Source organism: Pelobates fuscus, chromosome 1 (assembly GCF_036172605.1).
Source record: "Pelobates fuscus isolate aPelFus1 chromosome 1, aPelFus1.pri, whole genome shotgun sequence".
Classification (NCBI taxonomy): Eukaryota; Metazoa; Chordata; class Amphibia; order Anura; family Pelobatidae; genus Pelobates; species Pelobates fuscus.
The window spans coordinates 441402514-441420802 of NC_086317.1; the positions used below are offsets into that span (position 1 = coordinate 441402514).

Here is an 18289-nt window from a genome sequence, read left to right on the forward strand (position 1 = left end):
CTACAGGCAAGATTTGTTCCTTTATCAATTAAGTTATTTTATTCCGTGTGAGTCGCTTCAAACTCATTTTTGCAAACGTCTACTTAATTCCCTTCCATAATTCTGGTTTATGTAGAACTCTAAACCTTAACATGTTCTGTGAATCACTTTATAATACCAAATATTTTAATAAATTCAGAGTATTATGTAAACCTTTGTTTGTAAACTACATCTGCTGTATTATATCATCTACTCCCACTCTGTTCACCTTAATGAAGCGGTCTGAGTACAGAGTCCCTGTCCCCTTAACCCCGCAAAGTAAAACATTACAGTTTCAGAGAACGTTTATATTGCAGAGTCAAGACTGCCTTTAGTGACTTTATAGATTTCCTCTCGTGGCTGCGCTCGACAGGTATCCCATACGATGACGTTGGAGGTGGTAGAATCGGATAAGTGTTTTTACCAGGTCACTGCAACCAGAGTGGGCGCAGAGGGACACTAGTGTTGGCAATACAGCTTTGTATTCCTTACACTATATTGTGTTCCTTTAAATACACAGATGATGGAGAAGCTTATGCTCAGACACCCATCTTTCTGTTATCCAGTAACTGCCATATTTTATAAAATGCTGTGGATAAAGTAAATAATATGAATATATAAATTTTATATAAATAATATAAAGTTAAAGGATCATTATATGATCAGGAACACAAAGCCTGAAGCTGTAACTCTGCATGCTGTTAGACTCAGAAAAACAAGCAGTCTGCTGACCTCATCAGAAGTGGTAGCCTGATCCAATCACAATGCTTCCCCATAGGATTGGCTGAGACTGACAAAGAGACAGATCAGGGGCAGAGCCAGCATGATTCAAACACAGCCCTGGCCAATCAGCATCTCCTCATATAGATGAATTGAATCAATGAATCTCTATGAGGAAAGTTCAGTGTCTGCATGCAGAGGGAGGAGATACTGAATGTTTGGATGCATTTTAGGCAGCCATGACCCAGGAAGGATCTCTAACAGCTATCTGAGGAGTGGCCAGTGAAGTTATCACTAGGCTGTAATGTAAACACTGCATTTTCTCTGTTTACAGCAAAAAGCCTGAAGGTAATGGTTCTACTCACCAGAACAAATTCAATAAGCTGTAGTTGTTCTGGTGACTATAGTGTTCCTTTAAGGGCATCTTCAGTAAATGAGTATACTGAACTTTCATACATGTATTAAGTATAGGATTAAATTACATATACCTCTCTGTACTGTACACAAATGGAAACTGGTTAGCAAAATCAGAGCTTCACACTATTCATATAACATACCTGAACTTAGTGTAGTGACTAATTTAGTTCATTTTTAGAGTTTTCTGTGTTTTCTGGACCACGGAGCAATGGAAGAAGGTTGCCTGTCTGATGACTTATGTTTTTTTCCGCTTCTTAAAACAAGAATCTGTACAGTTTTTGCTGCAGCCTGACAACAATGTGTACATAAACACGCTACATAAAAAAAAACAATCAGTGTCATTTTGGCTTAAAGGAACACTATAGGGTCAGGAACACAAACATGTATTCCTGACACTATAGTGCTGAACCGCCATTTAGGTAGCTTGCCGGCCACTTACCCCCCCTTAAAAGCAATTAAAACTCACCTTATTTCCAGCGCTGCGCGGGTCTGCCGGCACTAGCCCTGCCCCACCCCCTTGGCGACATCATCGGAATTGCCAATTTTTTGCCAATCCAATGCATTCCCACAGGGAAGCTGTCCCTAGGGGCAATGTAAACACTGCCTTTTCTCTGCATGAAAATGCCTGAAGGGGCTGATTATACTCACCAGAACAACTACATTAAGCTGTAGTTGTTCTGGTGACTATAGTGTCCCTTTAAGTGTAAATCTCTTTTCACATGATTTCATAGGACTATAAATCAGGCACATACTTTTTTTTTTTTTTTTAAAGCTTTCAATCAAATCTTTTTTTTCTATGACGTCTCCTGACAACACTTTGGCTGCACGCAGCAATATCATTGTGCATGTTTGATCTTCTCGACGCTGTTTGTACAGGAGATGGCTGACAAGATTTACTTACACACATCATTTCATCATTTCAACAAGGGAAATCTCTCCCTGGGTGGGAGGGCAAGTAGTCTTCCAGATTTGTCCTGTGTGTGCGTTAGAAAGTTTTCTCTGTGAAATCAAGAAGCTCTTTTTTTTTCTTTCTTTTTTTTATGGATATAAATTTGTTTTGGATGGTGTTGCCTTTTTAAAGAACAATTTAGCTAGACCCACACGAGAGGTCTTGGTAAATGAGATAATCGTGAACTGACAGTTTTGAAAAGCTCTGTACACAAGGAGCGGTCACCTGCCAGATTTCTAAAGCCCTGTATACATATACAGAAGACACCTGTCAAAAATTGCTGGGCACTGTGCGAGGTCTGCCAGGTTTGCTTACAGTTGTTTAACCCTTTAACTTCTTGGTGGATCAGCCATGCTTAAACCAACTACCATTCAAAGAATACAAATAATCCTTCTTCCATTGCTTGTTTCATAGCCAATCTGGGCAGGTAGTCAGGCAGAAAGCTGGGTACTCAATGTAACATACTTATTCAATGATTTAAAAAAATGCTATAATGCCTAGAATGACCCTTTAAGCAAGGTGCATTATCTTACCTTAAATTAATGTAAGTTTACAGATGTTTGGAGTGTCCCTTTAAGATTAGTATACAATCAAGTATTGTGTACTTATAGAATAATGTGCCCTCGTAGAGATTTTATAATATATTCTATTATTTCTTAAATATGTGTATAACTGGCAAGGGGTCTTTGCATATCGTCTAGAATGAAAGCTCACTTGAGCAGGGCCCTCTGCTTCTGTGCATCCAGCTCGTCTTGTCAAATAACAGTCTGTTAGTTCACCTATTGTAGAGCGCTATGGAATTTGTTTGCACTTTATAAATAATAATACATTTTAGTTACCTGTTAGTCAAAGCTCTTCAGTTACTTATCATTTAGTGTAATTTAAAGAATTATGTTTTGTCTGTAAATGTAAGTGCCGTATAAATGGAACTTTATTAATAATAGTATCTATTGACTGTTGTCTTTATGATGCAGGTTTGTCACTTTTTTGATCTACAGATAAAATTAAGAATTAAGTATGATGCTTTTTCTCAGTAAACCTCATTGTGGCTTTACCATCACTTTTGCCACAACATAGAGAATCATTGGAAAATGACATACAAATGAATAAATAGAAAAAGTGGGAATATTCAATTATACAAGAGTTAGATACACTTTAAAAAGTCTAAATACATTTTATTTATTAAGAGTATCTAGCAGCACTTGATGTGAATATATTAAGAGCTTGTATTGGTTTGAGGTCTCCCATTATACACTGATCAGCCACAACGTTAGAGCCACTGACCGGTGAAGTGAATAACATTGATTATATCATTATAATTTTACCTGTCAAGGGGTTGGGTAAATTAGACAGCAAGGGAAAATGGGCATGCAAAAAGATCGGATTGACTTTGACGAGGGCCAAATAGTCATGGCTAGACGACTGGCTCAGAGCATCTCCAAAATGTCAAGTTTTGCGGTGTGTTCCAGGTATGTAGTGTTTAGTACCTACCAAAACTGGTTTAAGGAAGGACGACCAGTGAATCAGGGTCATGGGCGCCCGCAGACCTGTCACAGTGCCAACTGATGACCACTGTTTACAGTCAAAAGTGCCTTCATTTGGTACATGAGCGTCAGAACTGGACCACAGAGCAATGGAAGAAGGTTGCCTGTCTGATGACTCATGTTTTCTTTAAGATCAGGTGGTTGGCCGGGTGTGTATGCGTCGTTCACCTGGGGAACAAATGGCAACCGGATGCACTTTGGGAAGAAAGAAGGCCGGCGGAGGCAGTATTATGCCCTGGGCAATGTCCTGCTGGGAGACCTTGGGTCCTGGCATTCATGTGGTTGTTACCTTGACACAGAGTACCTACCTTGAGATTTTTGCAGACCACGGACACCCCTTGGCAATGATGTTCCCTGATGGCAGTGGCCTCTTTCACTTCATCTTTCAGTGGTTCTAATCTTTCAGCAGGATTATTCACCATACCCCACTGCAAAAAGTGTTCAGGGATGATTTGAGGAACATGACAGTGTTAAAGGTGTTGCCTTGGCCTCCAAATTCCCAAGATCTCATTCTGACTGAGCATCTGTGGGATGTGCTGGAACAACAAATTCAGTCCATGGAGGCGGCACTTCGCAACATGTAGGACTTAAAGGAACTGCTGCTAATGTCTTCATGCCGTTTACCACAGGACACATTCAGAGGTCTTTTGGCGTCCATGCCTTAACGAATCAGAGTTGTTTGGGCAGCACGAGGGAGACCTACACAATAGTAGGAAGGTGGTTTTAATGCAGTGGCTGATAATTGCATGCATTTCAGTGTCCGTATATTTCATGATTATTTATTTATTTTATTTACACATTTGTGATCCTTATGTTGTGTGTGTTTTTTTTTTTTTGCTTTGTGCATTCAGAGTGCTAGACAGAGTCAAAATGATCATCATGGGGTTAAATCCGTAGAGCTCTATATATTGAAGGAGAGGCTTAAGGTTATAGTAAACAGGACTTTGTCCCAATGTAAGTATTCGAGATTTTAAGATATACTCCCATCTCTTCATGTTACTGTGATCACAAAACTGGCAAGAAGTGCTGAAAATTATTCACTTAATACCAAAAAACTGCAGCCTTGCAGAAAAATATTTGATTACCTCCCTCTGACAGATCTGATCTCCCACCCATCTGAGAAACTAATTGCGACTTCAGATGTTGTACGTTTCCTGAAACCTACCTCGCAGCTGCCCTGCAGTCCAGTATTTTAAGTTTCTCAAAGTGGAGTAAATCAAGCCAATGTTCTCTTTGGGGTTAGATATGAATTATTCATTTAATCAAGTATTTTGGGCTTATAAACATAGCTTCAATATCGAGTAGGGTGTCAGATAGTCATTGCCAATTTAAATAAGTATATAGACTGTCATTTCGTATTAGATACAACACTTCATCACTTTTTAATCAACATTCTTTGCAAAATATCCATAATTCTCTTTAATTTGTATTGTATTCAATCGCATTAGTGCACAGTCTAAATTATACCTTAAAGTGGATGTTTTTCTTTTTATATTTGTCCATTATTGTGCTGCAATATGCAGAGCCACCCTTAAGTATATTCATTCCTGAGAAAATCTAGGAAAAGGCTAATATGCAAATTAATAGGAGCCACTGGGCCACCCAGTAGAAACTGTGTACGTGAATCCACTTATAACCACATGTGCTCCAATGGATTAAAGGGGAACTCTGACTTCCCAGGTTTCTCCATATTCTACTTACTTAAATATGTATTTGTAAATTGTGAAAAAAAATAAAGTTGAATATAGAAATCCACACTTCATTATCCTGCAACTGGATGCCTTCATTATTGCTTTCTGTCAATCATTGTTATGAGCTCTGCCCTTTGCACCTGCCAGTCAGCATAGAGAAAGGTTACAGAGAAGAGGAGAAACGGAACAAGGTTTCTATGTCTCCTCGTTATTTTGCTATGTTGCCTGGGCTTTGCCTTGTCTGAACAAGAGTGTAATGTAATTTGTTAAACCTTTAAAGGGAAACCCTAGCACAAAACAACTTTAGCTTAATGAAGTGGTGATGTATATATCAAACCCCTGCAATGTCGCTGCTGTCCTGAAAGGGAGTCTGAGGTATTTACCTTCCCTTGTTGCTCAGTGTTTAATTTAGAATCCAAGGCTTACACACAGAGGCTGATATACAGTATTCAGCAGCCCCTATGAAATTATTTGGATATAGACTGCAGGACAACAATAAGTATGTCACAAGTATTATTTAACTAAATATATACTACATGACGAAAAGTATGTGGGCACCCTTGTTAATTAGCGGACGTGGCTATTTCAGATATCTAGATTTCAATACGATGTGAAATAAAGCATACAGCTTTGTAATATAATGACCCACAAGGGAGACTTCAGTGACTTTTAATGTCCTGCCAACATAGGATGCTGCCTTCCCCACAGAGACAGTCAGTTTGTCAGATTTCCATCCCATGGTGCTGTTATTGTGAAATTTGGTAGTCTAAGAAAAACATAGCTCAGCCATGTATATGCATGTTTGCATATTTTGACTGCAAGTCTGGAAGAAACATCACTACAAGTATCATAAAGTCTAAAACATTGTCAAGGGTCTACTGAGCACTGGACCATAAGATATCTATAAATCGATCTCACAAATGACAGCTGAATATAGGCTTCTTATTATTCGGTTGCCAGGTAATAAAGCTGTTGGACAACCTATTGTTTTTGTTTAGGTTATTATGGTACTTTTCTCAACTGCCTATAAATAACAAACCACCAGTCTGAAACGTGGCACAATGGTAAAGAACTAGGGGGAAAATGGTCAAGTCCTGGGGAAAAAATAAGTGTGGGAACTCACCCTAGATTTCCACCTCCAAAAAAACACAACAAACTAGCTCTTGTACACCTGCATGGACCCTGCTTATGTGAGCTTGCACGCGGCGGTTCAAGCATCCAGGAGACAATTCCAGCGGCCGAATACTGCATATCAATATTACAAGCTGAACCGCTAACATAGCAGCTCACTTGTAAAAGAACTGTAAATATGGACCCGCTAAGGCTGTCTCAGCACCCTTTTGTGGCTCCCTTTTGCCAGCTTAGCTGGGATAAGGGTCAAGGTGTATTAAAAAAAAAAATATTATACTTTAGACAGGGTTCAAGATTTCATCACCTGAGCTACTAACCAGCCCTAAAATGTGCTTGCCGCCATGCATAGTAACATAAACATTTTTTTTATTATTATTATTACTATTATATGAAATTATGTTTTGTATTTGTGTGAATGCATGGGGTTATATGCACACTACGTCCTAATGCCATTTTTATTTTTATTTTTTATTATTTTCCTGTCCCCAAAACACATCTCCAGTATATTTCACTTTGCCCTTCCCATGCCATTGTAACCTTATTTGTCCTGCCTCATTTCCCATTCATATTTTTCACCTGTCTGTTAGTACTCATGTCACTGATCCTCATGTCCCTTTCTACGCCATCTCTCCATGTACCATAATCTCTACTTGTGTCCCCAATCCCTGTCTTTCCCTGTGTCCTCATTTCTCTGTGTCCCTAATTCCCATAATTCCAAGTGTCCCCATCTCTTCCTGTATCCCCAATCCCCATCTCTCTATATGTCCTCATCTTTCCTCGTGTCACCATCTCTTCCTATGTCCCCAATTCCCATTTCTTGTTGTGTTCCGTCTCCCCTTGTATCCTTATTTCTTCCTGTGTCTACATCTCTCTGTTCCCCTCGCTTTCCCTGTACCACAATCTCTCCCTACTTGGATCCTCTTCTCTCCCTTTCCTATTTTTTATTTAACATAAAGTCACCTCCTGTTGGTTTGCTAGGGAACCTCATTTCTGGTCTGTTAAGTGGAGTGAGCTGGGATTTTAGTAAGCAAGTTCTAAGCACATTTCCCACATCTCACATTCTCCTGACGTCACATCTCGTTAGACTGCACAGGAGCTGTGTTGGAATTGGCACTGGCCGTGCCTCCCAAGCAGTCACCCTGGCTTTACCACCTGATAGCACTCAGGCTAACAGGTCCGTGGTTCTTACAGAGTTAGTAAAAGTATTGTGAGAGTTGGGATATGGAAAAAAATAGAGAATTTTCTCCCAGGAAGATAGTATTCTACTCTAAGGAAGTGTTTTTTCAGTGACTTCTTAACCCCTTAAGGACCAAACTTCTGGAATAAAAGGGAATCATGACATGTCACACATGTCATGTGTCCTTAAGGGGTTAAAGAGACACTCTAAGCACCAAAACAACTTTATCTTAATGAATCAGTTTTAGTGCATAGATCTGCTGTTTAGGAGTTAAATCACTTTTGTCTCTGCCAATGCTGCCCTAACCACACATTTCCTGGTAGACAGTTTGTTTTTTGCAACCAATTTGCACAACATTCATAACATTTCTAATATAGAACTGCAGATCAATGTGAAATGTTGGCATGCATGTCCACACATAGGTCATCTAACACATTTTGCTTAAAGCAAATTGATATCAAAACCTAGATGGCTCTCTTGTGCCAGTTGGCAACGAGATGTCGTAGAGATGCATATATTTGAATTTATTTAATTAGTGAACTAGATTACACCCCGTTAAACATATGATTATGCATAAAATGCTCAAAATCTAACATGGGGGTCAAAGAAAAGTGGCCATTAGGAGTTTGGGAAACAAATATTCATTAAACTTTGAAAAATTGAAGACATCTGTTGTGAACTCTTCTATATAAAATATGGAGATGGTATGTTGGTGTGGTGGCAATTTTCATAAATTTCTATATAACGATTTAGGCCAGATGTGAAACGGTGTGTGTGAGGCTGTGTTACGACCATTATTCTAATTTGTTTCCATTTTTATGCTGGTTATCTCCTTTGTAGCTATATTTATTTCTGTTATTAGTATTTATCAAACAGAACCTGCTAATTAAAACCGACTATCCGATAAGATAGCAGTATATATAACCTGAAGTGGACTAATCTACGCTAGCAGTAGACCTAGTTGAAAATGTTGCCTGTGCCCTGGAAAGTTAGCTGTTGGTCCATTTTTTTGTTTTGTTTTTCTGTTTGATGTCTGTGAAGATGTCAGGAATAGCGTCTATTCAGGTTCGTAACTAATGCATTAAAGAACAACAGTGCTCCCTAGTGGTGTTTCTTCTGTGTTGCAATTGGCATAATACACAGTATAAAGTGTTTGGGTTTTTTTCCCTACATGCCACATGATTGCCACATTTAATGACCTTGTACATCTAATATGTTTTAGATATTCTATTGCGAATTCTTCCTTCACGCCATTTTAATGTTCGTAAGATGGCTTATCACATCTTAGGGACACTGATAAGAGTATTTTAACACATTTCATTAAGTAATAGGTTTTGCAATGCATTCAATGTTGTAAGGAAGTGTGAAGATGCTCCAGACAGTACTGGGTAATACTAAAGCATGAATACTTTCAAAAATAGAAATGTTAACCCCTTAAGGACACAACGTCTGGAATAAAAGGGAAGCATGACGGAATATTTCGGTCATGTGTCCTTAAGGGGTTAATAGTCTATTTTTTTTTATCAATTTGCTTAATGCAAATTGAGTGAGCATAAATAAAATCTAAGCCTAAAAATCTATTTTGCATGGTGTGACGCTTTGCTTTTTTAATTTTATGTTCTCTTTAAAGGGAAACTCCAGTGCCAGAAAAACGATCCGTTTTTCTGGCACTGGAGGGTCCCTCTCCCTCCCACCCACTAATCCCCGGTTACTGAAGGGGTGAAAACCCCTTCAGTGACTTACCTGGGACAGCGGCGATGTCCCTCGCCGCTGTCTCCGCCTCCGCGACGCTCCTCCCAGTGATTGCGTCGGCCGGTGGGCGAGACTGATCTCGCCCACCGGCCGAGGAGACGTAATGCGCATGCGCGGAAATGCCGCGCATGCGCATTACGTCTCCCCATAGGAAAGCATTGAAAAATCATTTCAATGCTTTCCTATGGGGTTTTGAGCGACGCTGGAGGTCCTCACACAGCGTGAGGACGTCCAGCGACGCTCTAGCACAGGTTTCCTGTGCTAGAACCCAGGAAGTGACCTCTAGTGGCTGTCTAGTAGACAGCCACTAGAGGTGGAGTTAACCCTGCAAGGTAATTATTGCAGTTTATGAAAAACTGCAATAATTACACTTGCAGGGTTAAGGGTAGTGGGAGTTGGCACCCAGACCACTCCAATGAGCAGAAGTGGTCTGGGTGCCTGGAGTGTCCCTTTAAGTTAAAAATAGGGGGGAAACGTCTCTAGCGACTGTGGTGCTTCCTTCCCTACTGCTTCTGCTTGGGCTAACCCTTCATTGTTAAAAGAACACTCCATTGCCCAAATGGGCAGAAAATTGAAAATCCCTGATTAGTAGATATACCCCCAATGAATACATGCATGCAGTCATGCCAGAAGGGTTGTTTATTTACATATAAAAATGTTGATTTCTAATAGAAATAGTCACTTTTAGAAGTTGTCATTATCATTGTATACTCCTCACCCAAAAAGCACTTCAGCAAGCTCCACAATCATAAAGCTGAAGTGCTTTATGGATGTGGAGGGGTCCTTTAACCCAAGCGGCGGTGGTCTCACATGAGATGAGTGCTCTCAGCCAGTCACTGCCACTCATTGTTTATACATTCAGGTTCATGTCTTTGAAAGGAGCTTCAACAGGCCAACTCAATTAAGAGAAATATATGAGCTTAAAATGATGCAGTCACCTGGGATATACAATTGGAAGGTCCCAACGGATTGCTCCCGTGTTAGAACATATATGCAGGACTTCTCTCTGTACACACAGTTCATTTAATTTTCGTGCTGCCTCTAGGAGATGATTTCATGTGTGCACCTTTAAATGTTGCATAGAAACACTTAAACTTAGAGATTTACTCCTGCGTTTGATGGAGACATACAGGGTTATTTTCTAAAGTGAGATTTAAGAGTGAATACAATTTTTATTTCAACTTTAAGGCCAGACTAGCTGAAATGGAAGCATGGTTTAGTCAGATAATTTTTCCAGTTTGATATTTTTATTGAATTCTCACTTTACAGTGTTATTTACGAAGGTAAGATTTCAAGGTAAATTTCAAATGTTAGGTCAAAATAGTCGAGCTTCTCTGAATCCGCAATGCTTTCCATCCACCTACTCTGACCTTAAATTTGTAATTCACCTTGAATTGACCTTGAATTCTCACTGTAGTAAATACTACATGCAATCTCTGAACTTTTACCATTAATTAATAGCTGAAATCTGTTATTATGGTAAATGGAAGACAGAATACAGAATTCATACACATCCCTAGAACTGGTGAAATCTAAACCATTAGAAGATTAGTCTGCTAATGGATCTCAGTCTAGCAATCTAGTGAATTCAGGACCTGTGATTAGGAACTATAGGGAGAGACCGCTCCATGAAGTCCTGCATCCACAAATGTCATCCTGTAAATATTTCTTTAACTCTTTGTTTGCTGAAAGGATGGCTGACTCTTCATCTGGGGTGAGATGCCTGCTGTAGGCAAGTAATATTTTAGTGGTTAATCTGCCTTTTCTTGTGTGACCGCAAGAAGGCTTGTACTGGCATCTAAAAATAGCAGAACGGAAGAAGATTTAGAAAAATCTCAATACCGTAATAAGAGAAACATCCTGTAAAGCAGCACCGAGATAGCATGACACGAGCAATTACAAGTCTGTACTGACACAGATTACGTAAAGTCAAACGTTAATCCCTCAAACAACATTTAGGAGGCACCTGGTTTGCCAGTGAATTCAGCTTATAAACCACAGGGGGAAAATTACATCTGACATTTTGATTCTATTTTTTTTTTTAATTTAAATTGAGAATTATTTATTAAAAATATCTGAAATGAACAACTACAGTACAGCTTGGTAATAAGGAAATAAAATAATAATTAGGTGAATATATAAGTTACATCAGTGCTTAAGGTAGAAATGCAAAGCTCTGTATGGTGAACATATTTATCTTCGCCAAATAAAGCTTGTAGTTTCCAGATAATATCCCTGAAAATGTAAATGATTAATATTCTACATTATTGAACAGTGCTGTGTCATAGGCTGTACCGGTAGTATATCAGCTAGACAATGGCAGAAAGCGGAGTGGACTGTTCTCGGCATGGTTCATACAAAATATACTGAATCACAGGTTGAGAAGTAGAGGCACGCTGGGATACTTTCCCCTTCCTTTTACAAGTGCTTAACTTGCTAGAGAAATCAATTTTGGTTTGAAATCCTTTCCCTGTGACAGGAGCTCTCAAAAGTTTGAGTGAAAAGAAACAAGGCAATTGCCACACGGAATAAAGTTAAATAAATATGTACCATTTGCATAAAAAGCTAGGGCGTTTTCTTTTCCAGGGTTAATGAATTCTTTATTGGGAGATTTCACAAGATGGCAAACTGCACAGGTTGACTATAAGTAACCTTGTAAGTATGCATCTGCCATCATATTGAAAAAAACATTTATGTCATGGGTGTAATAAAATAAATACATTACTTATTTTGTTATGACATTTTTTTTTTTTATCACTACTAGGGGAAACCTGAGACTCCATTTTTGTGGATCCGGCAGGAAAGTTTGAGGGCAAGGGGAGGACAATTTCTCAGGTCCTCACCTCAGGCATTGGGGGTCTTCATGACACCCAACTTATTCACTTTGAAAACCATAATCCCACAGTACATCGGGTAAGAGGAAGGAGAAGACCATTTAGCATGTCTCTGACATAGTCTTCTGGACTCCCAAATTACTAATTTTTTTTTTAATCCACCTTCCAGTGATCCAATGGATGAGGGAGGGAGTGCATGGCAGCCACATCTGTTCACCCAATAGACCATTACTCTCACACTGCTACCAATGTTGTCAGGGGATAGGATGATCCTTATCCATGGACCACTCCTGATTTCATTTTATTCAAAAAGATTTTTTTATTAATTGTTTATTCAATATTGCAATTTAATTTATTGTTTATTAAATAATGGCAATCTCCAGATCTACATCCAACTGTGCCAGTTTGGAAATAATTTGATAAATCTGTAGTTGAGTAAATATTTGAGAGCCATAACACATGCATTTCCTCGAAATAACCGCTGAAATTAGTTTAGTAATCATCTAAAGTCAGGTATTTTTCAACAATTTTTTTTCCTGGTATTATTAATAATAATTTGTTAGCATTATTAAATTGTTTGCAGACAAAAATATATGCAGGTTTTTCATTTAATGAAACACATCTCAAAATTGCATATGCGTAATTTGCAATATGTGTTTTTTTTAGATTGCAGCACATTTTACATGTATGTTTTTATTTTCTGTATCTTAATAACAAAAACAGAATTAAAAAGTATTTGACCGTGTCCCTGTATAATGATTTCAGATTTGTGGAGAACATGCAGACGGAGGTACAAGAAATGGAATTCATACAGTTCTCTAAGGGTTTAAACTTCATGAGGAAGGAAGACTTTGCAGAGTGGCTTCTTTTCTTCACAGATGAGAACAATGACCTTTACTGGCAAAACGTACATTCCAGAATCCCTCCAGGAGAGGTGGGTACAGTGACCACTTTTACTGCTCAGCAACTTTGTATCATCACAAATCAGTATTGTTGCTTGGCAAACGGCAAACTCTAAAATTGAAAAAGGCGCATGTTAGACATTATTTCAGTGATTTAACAGAGTGATGGTGGCCCAAATACATCTGTTATTGGATGCCCACTCATTTCTACTACCACCTCTTCCAGCCCATATGCTTGATGTTGGTTCAAACCATTCAGAGGAGAGTCGTGTTACATGTTCATTCATCTCCCTTATCTGCTTCCTCTGTACACTTCCTCTGTACACTCGTGGGAGTGTGGATATCCCTCTGTGTAATATGAAAAAGACAAAGAGCAAGAGGTCACAGTGAAAGATATGAAGCATGGAGCACAGTTTTCCTCCTTTCCTTCTAGAGCCCTAATAAAAGAAAGTTATAAATGCATCATTGTGAATATGTATATATTAAAGGGACACGATAGTCACCCAGACCACTTCAGCTCAATGAAGTGGTCTGGGTGCCAGGTCCCTCAGGTTTTAACCCTTCAGATGCAAACATAGCAGTTTCAGAGAAAGGGTTTTTTTTTTTTGATTGACTGTCCCTGCTTCTCACTGATCTTGGTATGGTTTTTTGCATTTTTTATATGTTTGGGTTTTGTTTATACTTTATACTATATTGGTCTGTTTGTATGATATTTCTGTCATTTATATACCACGCATTGCGTGTTCATATGTGTTTGTATACATATGTTGTTTTGGTAAATGCTTTTTTATAGCATGACTTTGTATTTCTGTGGATACTATTTAAAGAGACAGACCCAGAGTATATACCCATGTAAATAAAGTTTGTTCATTTCATATATATATATATATAAAGATTTTTGGTGTGCTCCTTGCTCTATTCACATTGTTATATTTTTTGGGTTCTTTAGGGGAAAGAGCCCTATGTGAGTGAGCACCCTACATATATTACATTAGCCTTTTCCTGGGGCTAATTCAACGTTTAGTCGAGTGTGCCCACCTTGTCTCATTTTTTATTACATTTGGGGTTAATCCAGCCTCTAGTGGCTGTCTCCCTGACAGCCACTAGAGGCGCATCTGTGACACTGGAGGTATATTATGCCTCCATCACGCAGAGCGTCTATAGGAAAGCATTGAGAAATGCTTTCCTATGGACACTTTAAATGCGCACGTAGCACTTCCCGCGCATTATGGTCAGCTGACGTCAGACGGGGAGGAGAGGTCACCAGCGCCGAGGGAGCCCAGCGCTGGATTAAGGTAAGCTGCTGATGGGGTTTTAACCCCTTCAGAGCCACTGGAGAGGGACCCTGAGGATGGGGGCACCCTTAGGGCACTATAGTGTCAGGAAAACCTGCTTTGTTTTCCTGACTCTATAGTGATCCTTTAATAAATAAATATAGAGTCTGTCACCTTTCCTGGGTGGTATGTTTATTCCTCATTTTCGGGTCCTCTACCAGAGGCCTGGGAGTTTGAGGGTTCTGCGCAGTATCTTAGCTATTTCCAAAACTACACTCTTCTGGACAGCGATCTCAGATGTCCCACCTGAAATCTGTTGCAGCCACTCCCCCAACTCTGGAGCCACAGCCCCGAGTGCTCCTATCACAACTAGGACTACTACTGCCTTCACTTTCCACATCCTTTCTAGTTCTTCTTTCAGTCCTTAGTATTTCTCCACCTTCTCATGTTCCTTCTTCCTGTCACTGGGTATTGCCACATCCACCAGCACTGCAATCTCCGTTCCTTGTCTACCACCACGATGTCGAGTTGAATGGCCAGCACTTGCTTGTCTGTCTGGATCTTGAAGTCCCACAGGATCTTAGCCCTTTCATTCTCGACTACCCTTTCTGGTATCTCCCATCTGGACTTAGGCAGGTCCAATCCATATTCTGTGCAGATGTTTCGGTACACAATCCCAGCAACTTAGTTGTGTCTCTCTGTGTATGCTGTTCCTGCTAACATCTTGCATCTGGCTACTTGGTGCTGGACTGTCTCAGAGGCCTCTCTGCACAGTCTGCACCATGGGTCTTGCCTGGTGTGGTAGACAACAGCTTCTATTGATCTGGTGCTGAGTGCCTGTTCCTGTGCTGCTAGGATTAGTGCCTCAGTGCTGTCTTTTAGTCGTGCCTTTTCCAACCACTGGTAGGATTTTGTCATGTGAGCCACATCCACTATGTGATCCACTATCACTCTCTGGTACACCCCATGGAGATGTTTGTCTTGCCAAGGAACCTCCTCTTCCTACAGAGGTCCCTCACCCACTCGGTAGTGATGCCGATGCTGGGATGACGTCATATCCCGGCAGCCGGCTCACTGTATGGCGCATGAAGGGAAGCTGTCCAGGAGCAGCACAGTATTTAAAGGGCTCCCTGCGTCCCCCCTGCAGCCCAGACAGCAACCAGGCCACACTACTAGCAGTCCCGGCCCGCAGAGCTGTTCAACCCATGAGCCGCAGGTTGGACACCCCTGGTTTAAGTTAAACACTTTAATAAATGACATCCATAATGTACAGCTAGTTTTAGGGCAAAGTCTTGGTTAAAACAAAGGAAATGTCATCTCATCGATACTCTGCTTGAAACCAAGGAACATATGAACTTTGAAAACCACGTTCTAATCAATGGATAGAGTAAGTAACAGGCTATAACATACCGACAGAGTAAAGAATTTAAAAAAATTACCTTTTTCTGCTTGACAGGTGGAGAGGAGGATAGGAAAATGCCATACGTGTTTTCTTGTGATTTGTAGCACTTACTCTGAGGCCATTGTGAAACACATCCAGTTAGAGTATAAATACACTTTATATCACTGACAAAAGAGAACACCTGCTGATTTATTTCTGTTCTCTGCAATAGATCAGTGGGTGTTTTGTTTTGTCACTGTTATAAAGTGTATCTATACTCCTACTGGATGTGATTTATAGTATCCTATCAGTGACTGCTGCAAATCACCAAACCTTTATGGCATTTTCCATTCTTCTCCTACCCTGGAAAATTTAGTTATTTGTCCATACATGAGACAGTAAAGCATTTCTAAGGCATCTGATAAGCCTTCTGTTTTACTGTACGCTTTACAGGCGCTTTAACCTGCTCCTTCCCATCATTCATTAATCTACACGCAGTAGAACATATCAATCTGAACAAATCAAAGTCATCTTAATCCCTGTGTTTGCCAACAGGAACAATTCAGTTTGACATTGCAAAATATAATTTAAAATGGATTAAATATCCGCAAAATTCAGCTAATAGAGCATTGAAAGCAGTCCATATATTTTACCATTATTTAAATATTGTTTGTTGGGGTGATATGGAGGTCAGTTAGAACATGCCTCCAACATGTTAAATGACCGTTAATGCCACCTTTTAGTCAACAACATAGAAGTTGGAGTTTGGTACAACTAAATCCTGGTGTAGCCAGGCAAACCACTGCCTATCGTTGCACAATGCAGGCACATAGTACTTCCTTACACCATACAAATATAGGTATACTTGATGTGCTTGGGTTGCTGTGATGAAACTATGAAACTACTTTAAAATAGTTTGCCAAAAATCAGAAGGATACTAAGCATAGACTTCTAGCACCATATCCACATCTACAATAAGCTGTAGTTTTTATGGTGTTTAGCAAACTTCTTTTCAAAACATTTATTCAGGTGTTTGTGGCATTGATTGAATGGCCATGGAGGGCAGCGGTTTGCACATTTGGTCTTGTGTTTTTGTTTTGGTTTTTTTATCGCCATTACGTAATTTGTCAGTAATAAGTCCTGCATCCATATAAATATGTTGCTGCATGTATAGGTTTCAGGGTTTCCTTATTTACACACACAACTTTGAAGAGGACAGTTTGCTTATTGTGTCCTCGTTAACTTAGTTTTTCTGGTGTCTAGCATGTCACTGCAGATGTATTACTGTAAACACTGCCTTTTCAGATAAACGCAGTGTTTACATTACTGCCCATGGACACCTACAGTAGCAGGCACTCAGAGGGCCACTAGAGGTGCTTCCTTGGTCAGTGCTGCACAACGTGTGCATGGAGACGCTGAACTTTCCTCAGAGATGCATTGATACCATGTATCTCTATGAGAAGATGCTGATTGGCCAGGGTGGCATTTGGCTCTGCCTCCCACCCCACCTTCTTGGCCGAGATCATCAGAATTGACCATCTCAGCCAATAGGAAAGAATTGGATTGGCTAAAATGTGTCCGTTTTGATGTGCCATGGAGGCAGATTGGGGCCAGAGTCAGTGCTGGCAGACCCGTGCAGCACTACAAAAAAATGTATGTTTAAAGGGGGGTAGAGGGCTAATAGTTTTTTTTTAACACTATAGGGTCGGTAATACACATATGTGTTCCTGACCCTATGGTTTTCCTTTAACATTTAAAATAGAAGAAAACAACCTGGCAGATTATCAGGCCTGAAACGTCTTTGCATTCAATAGGAAGTGTAACAAAAATGCCTCAATATTTATAAAGAATGTTTGCTAATACCCTTTTCGTCTTCATTCAGAGCATCAGTTTGGAAGAATTTAAAAATTTTTATAAGTTCATGAATAACCTGGAAGATTTCTCCATCACCGTGAAAATGTTCAGTGTGGCAAACAGAGCTGTAAAGTTAGGTAAGTGTTCAATATCATAAAATGAATTTGCTTTGGAAAGACACTCTGGTGGCAGACTACATATCTATTTAAATTAATTTAAAGATTCAGGATTATACACTGCCTGGCCAAAAAAAAAGTCACCACCTGGATTTAACTAAGCAAATATGTAAGAGCCTCCTATTGGATAGTTACTGCATGGGCGATTATCTTTCAGCTGGCAACAAGTTATTTAACCCCAACTGATGCAATGAGTAGCTTCTCATTTCTTAAACAACCATGTCGAAAGACACATCCCGTGGTCGTGGAAAAGATGTCAGTCTGTTTGAGAAGGGTGAAGCAGAGAAAACATCCAACGAGATTGCAGAAACTACTAAAATTGGGTTAAGAACTGTCAAACGCATGATTAAAAACTGAAAGGATAGTGGGGAACCATAGTCTTCGAGGAAGAAATGTGGTCGGAAAAAATTCTGATTGATCGTGATTGGCGATCACTTAAACGTTTGGTGAAGTCAAATCGTAGAAAAAA

At 39.7% G+C, this 18289-nt stretch overlaps 1 protein-coding gene across 1 annotated transcript in view; it reads left to right on the forward strand.

The window, feature by feature from the left end:
• The window catches only part of MICU2 (mitochondrial calcium uptake 2), a 284103-nt gene that overhangs the window by 256881 nt on the left and 8933 nt on the right, over positions 1 to 18289 (forward strand). Inside the window, exons 9-10 of the mRNA XM_063429809.1 lie at positions 12999 to 13167; positions 17673 to 17781. Coding sequence (XP_063285879.1) covers positions 12999 to 13167; positions 17673 to 17781 — 278 coding nt within the window. The remainder of the gene's footprint in view (positions 1 to 12998; positions 13168 to 17672; positions 17782 to 18289) is intronic.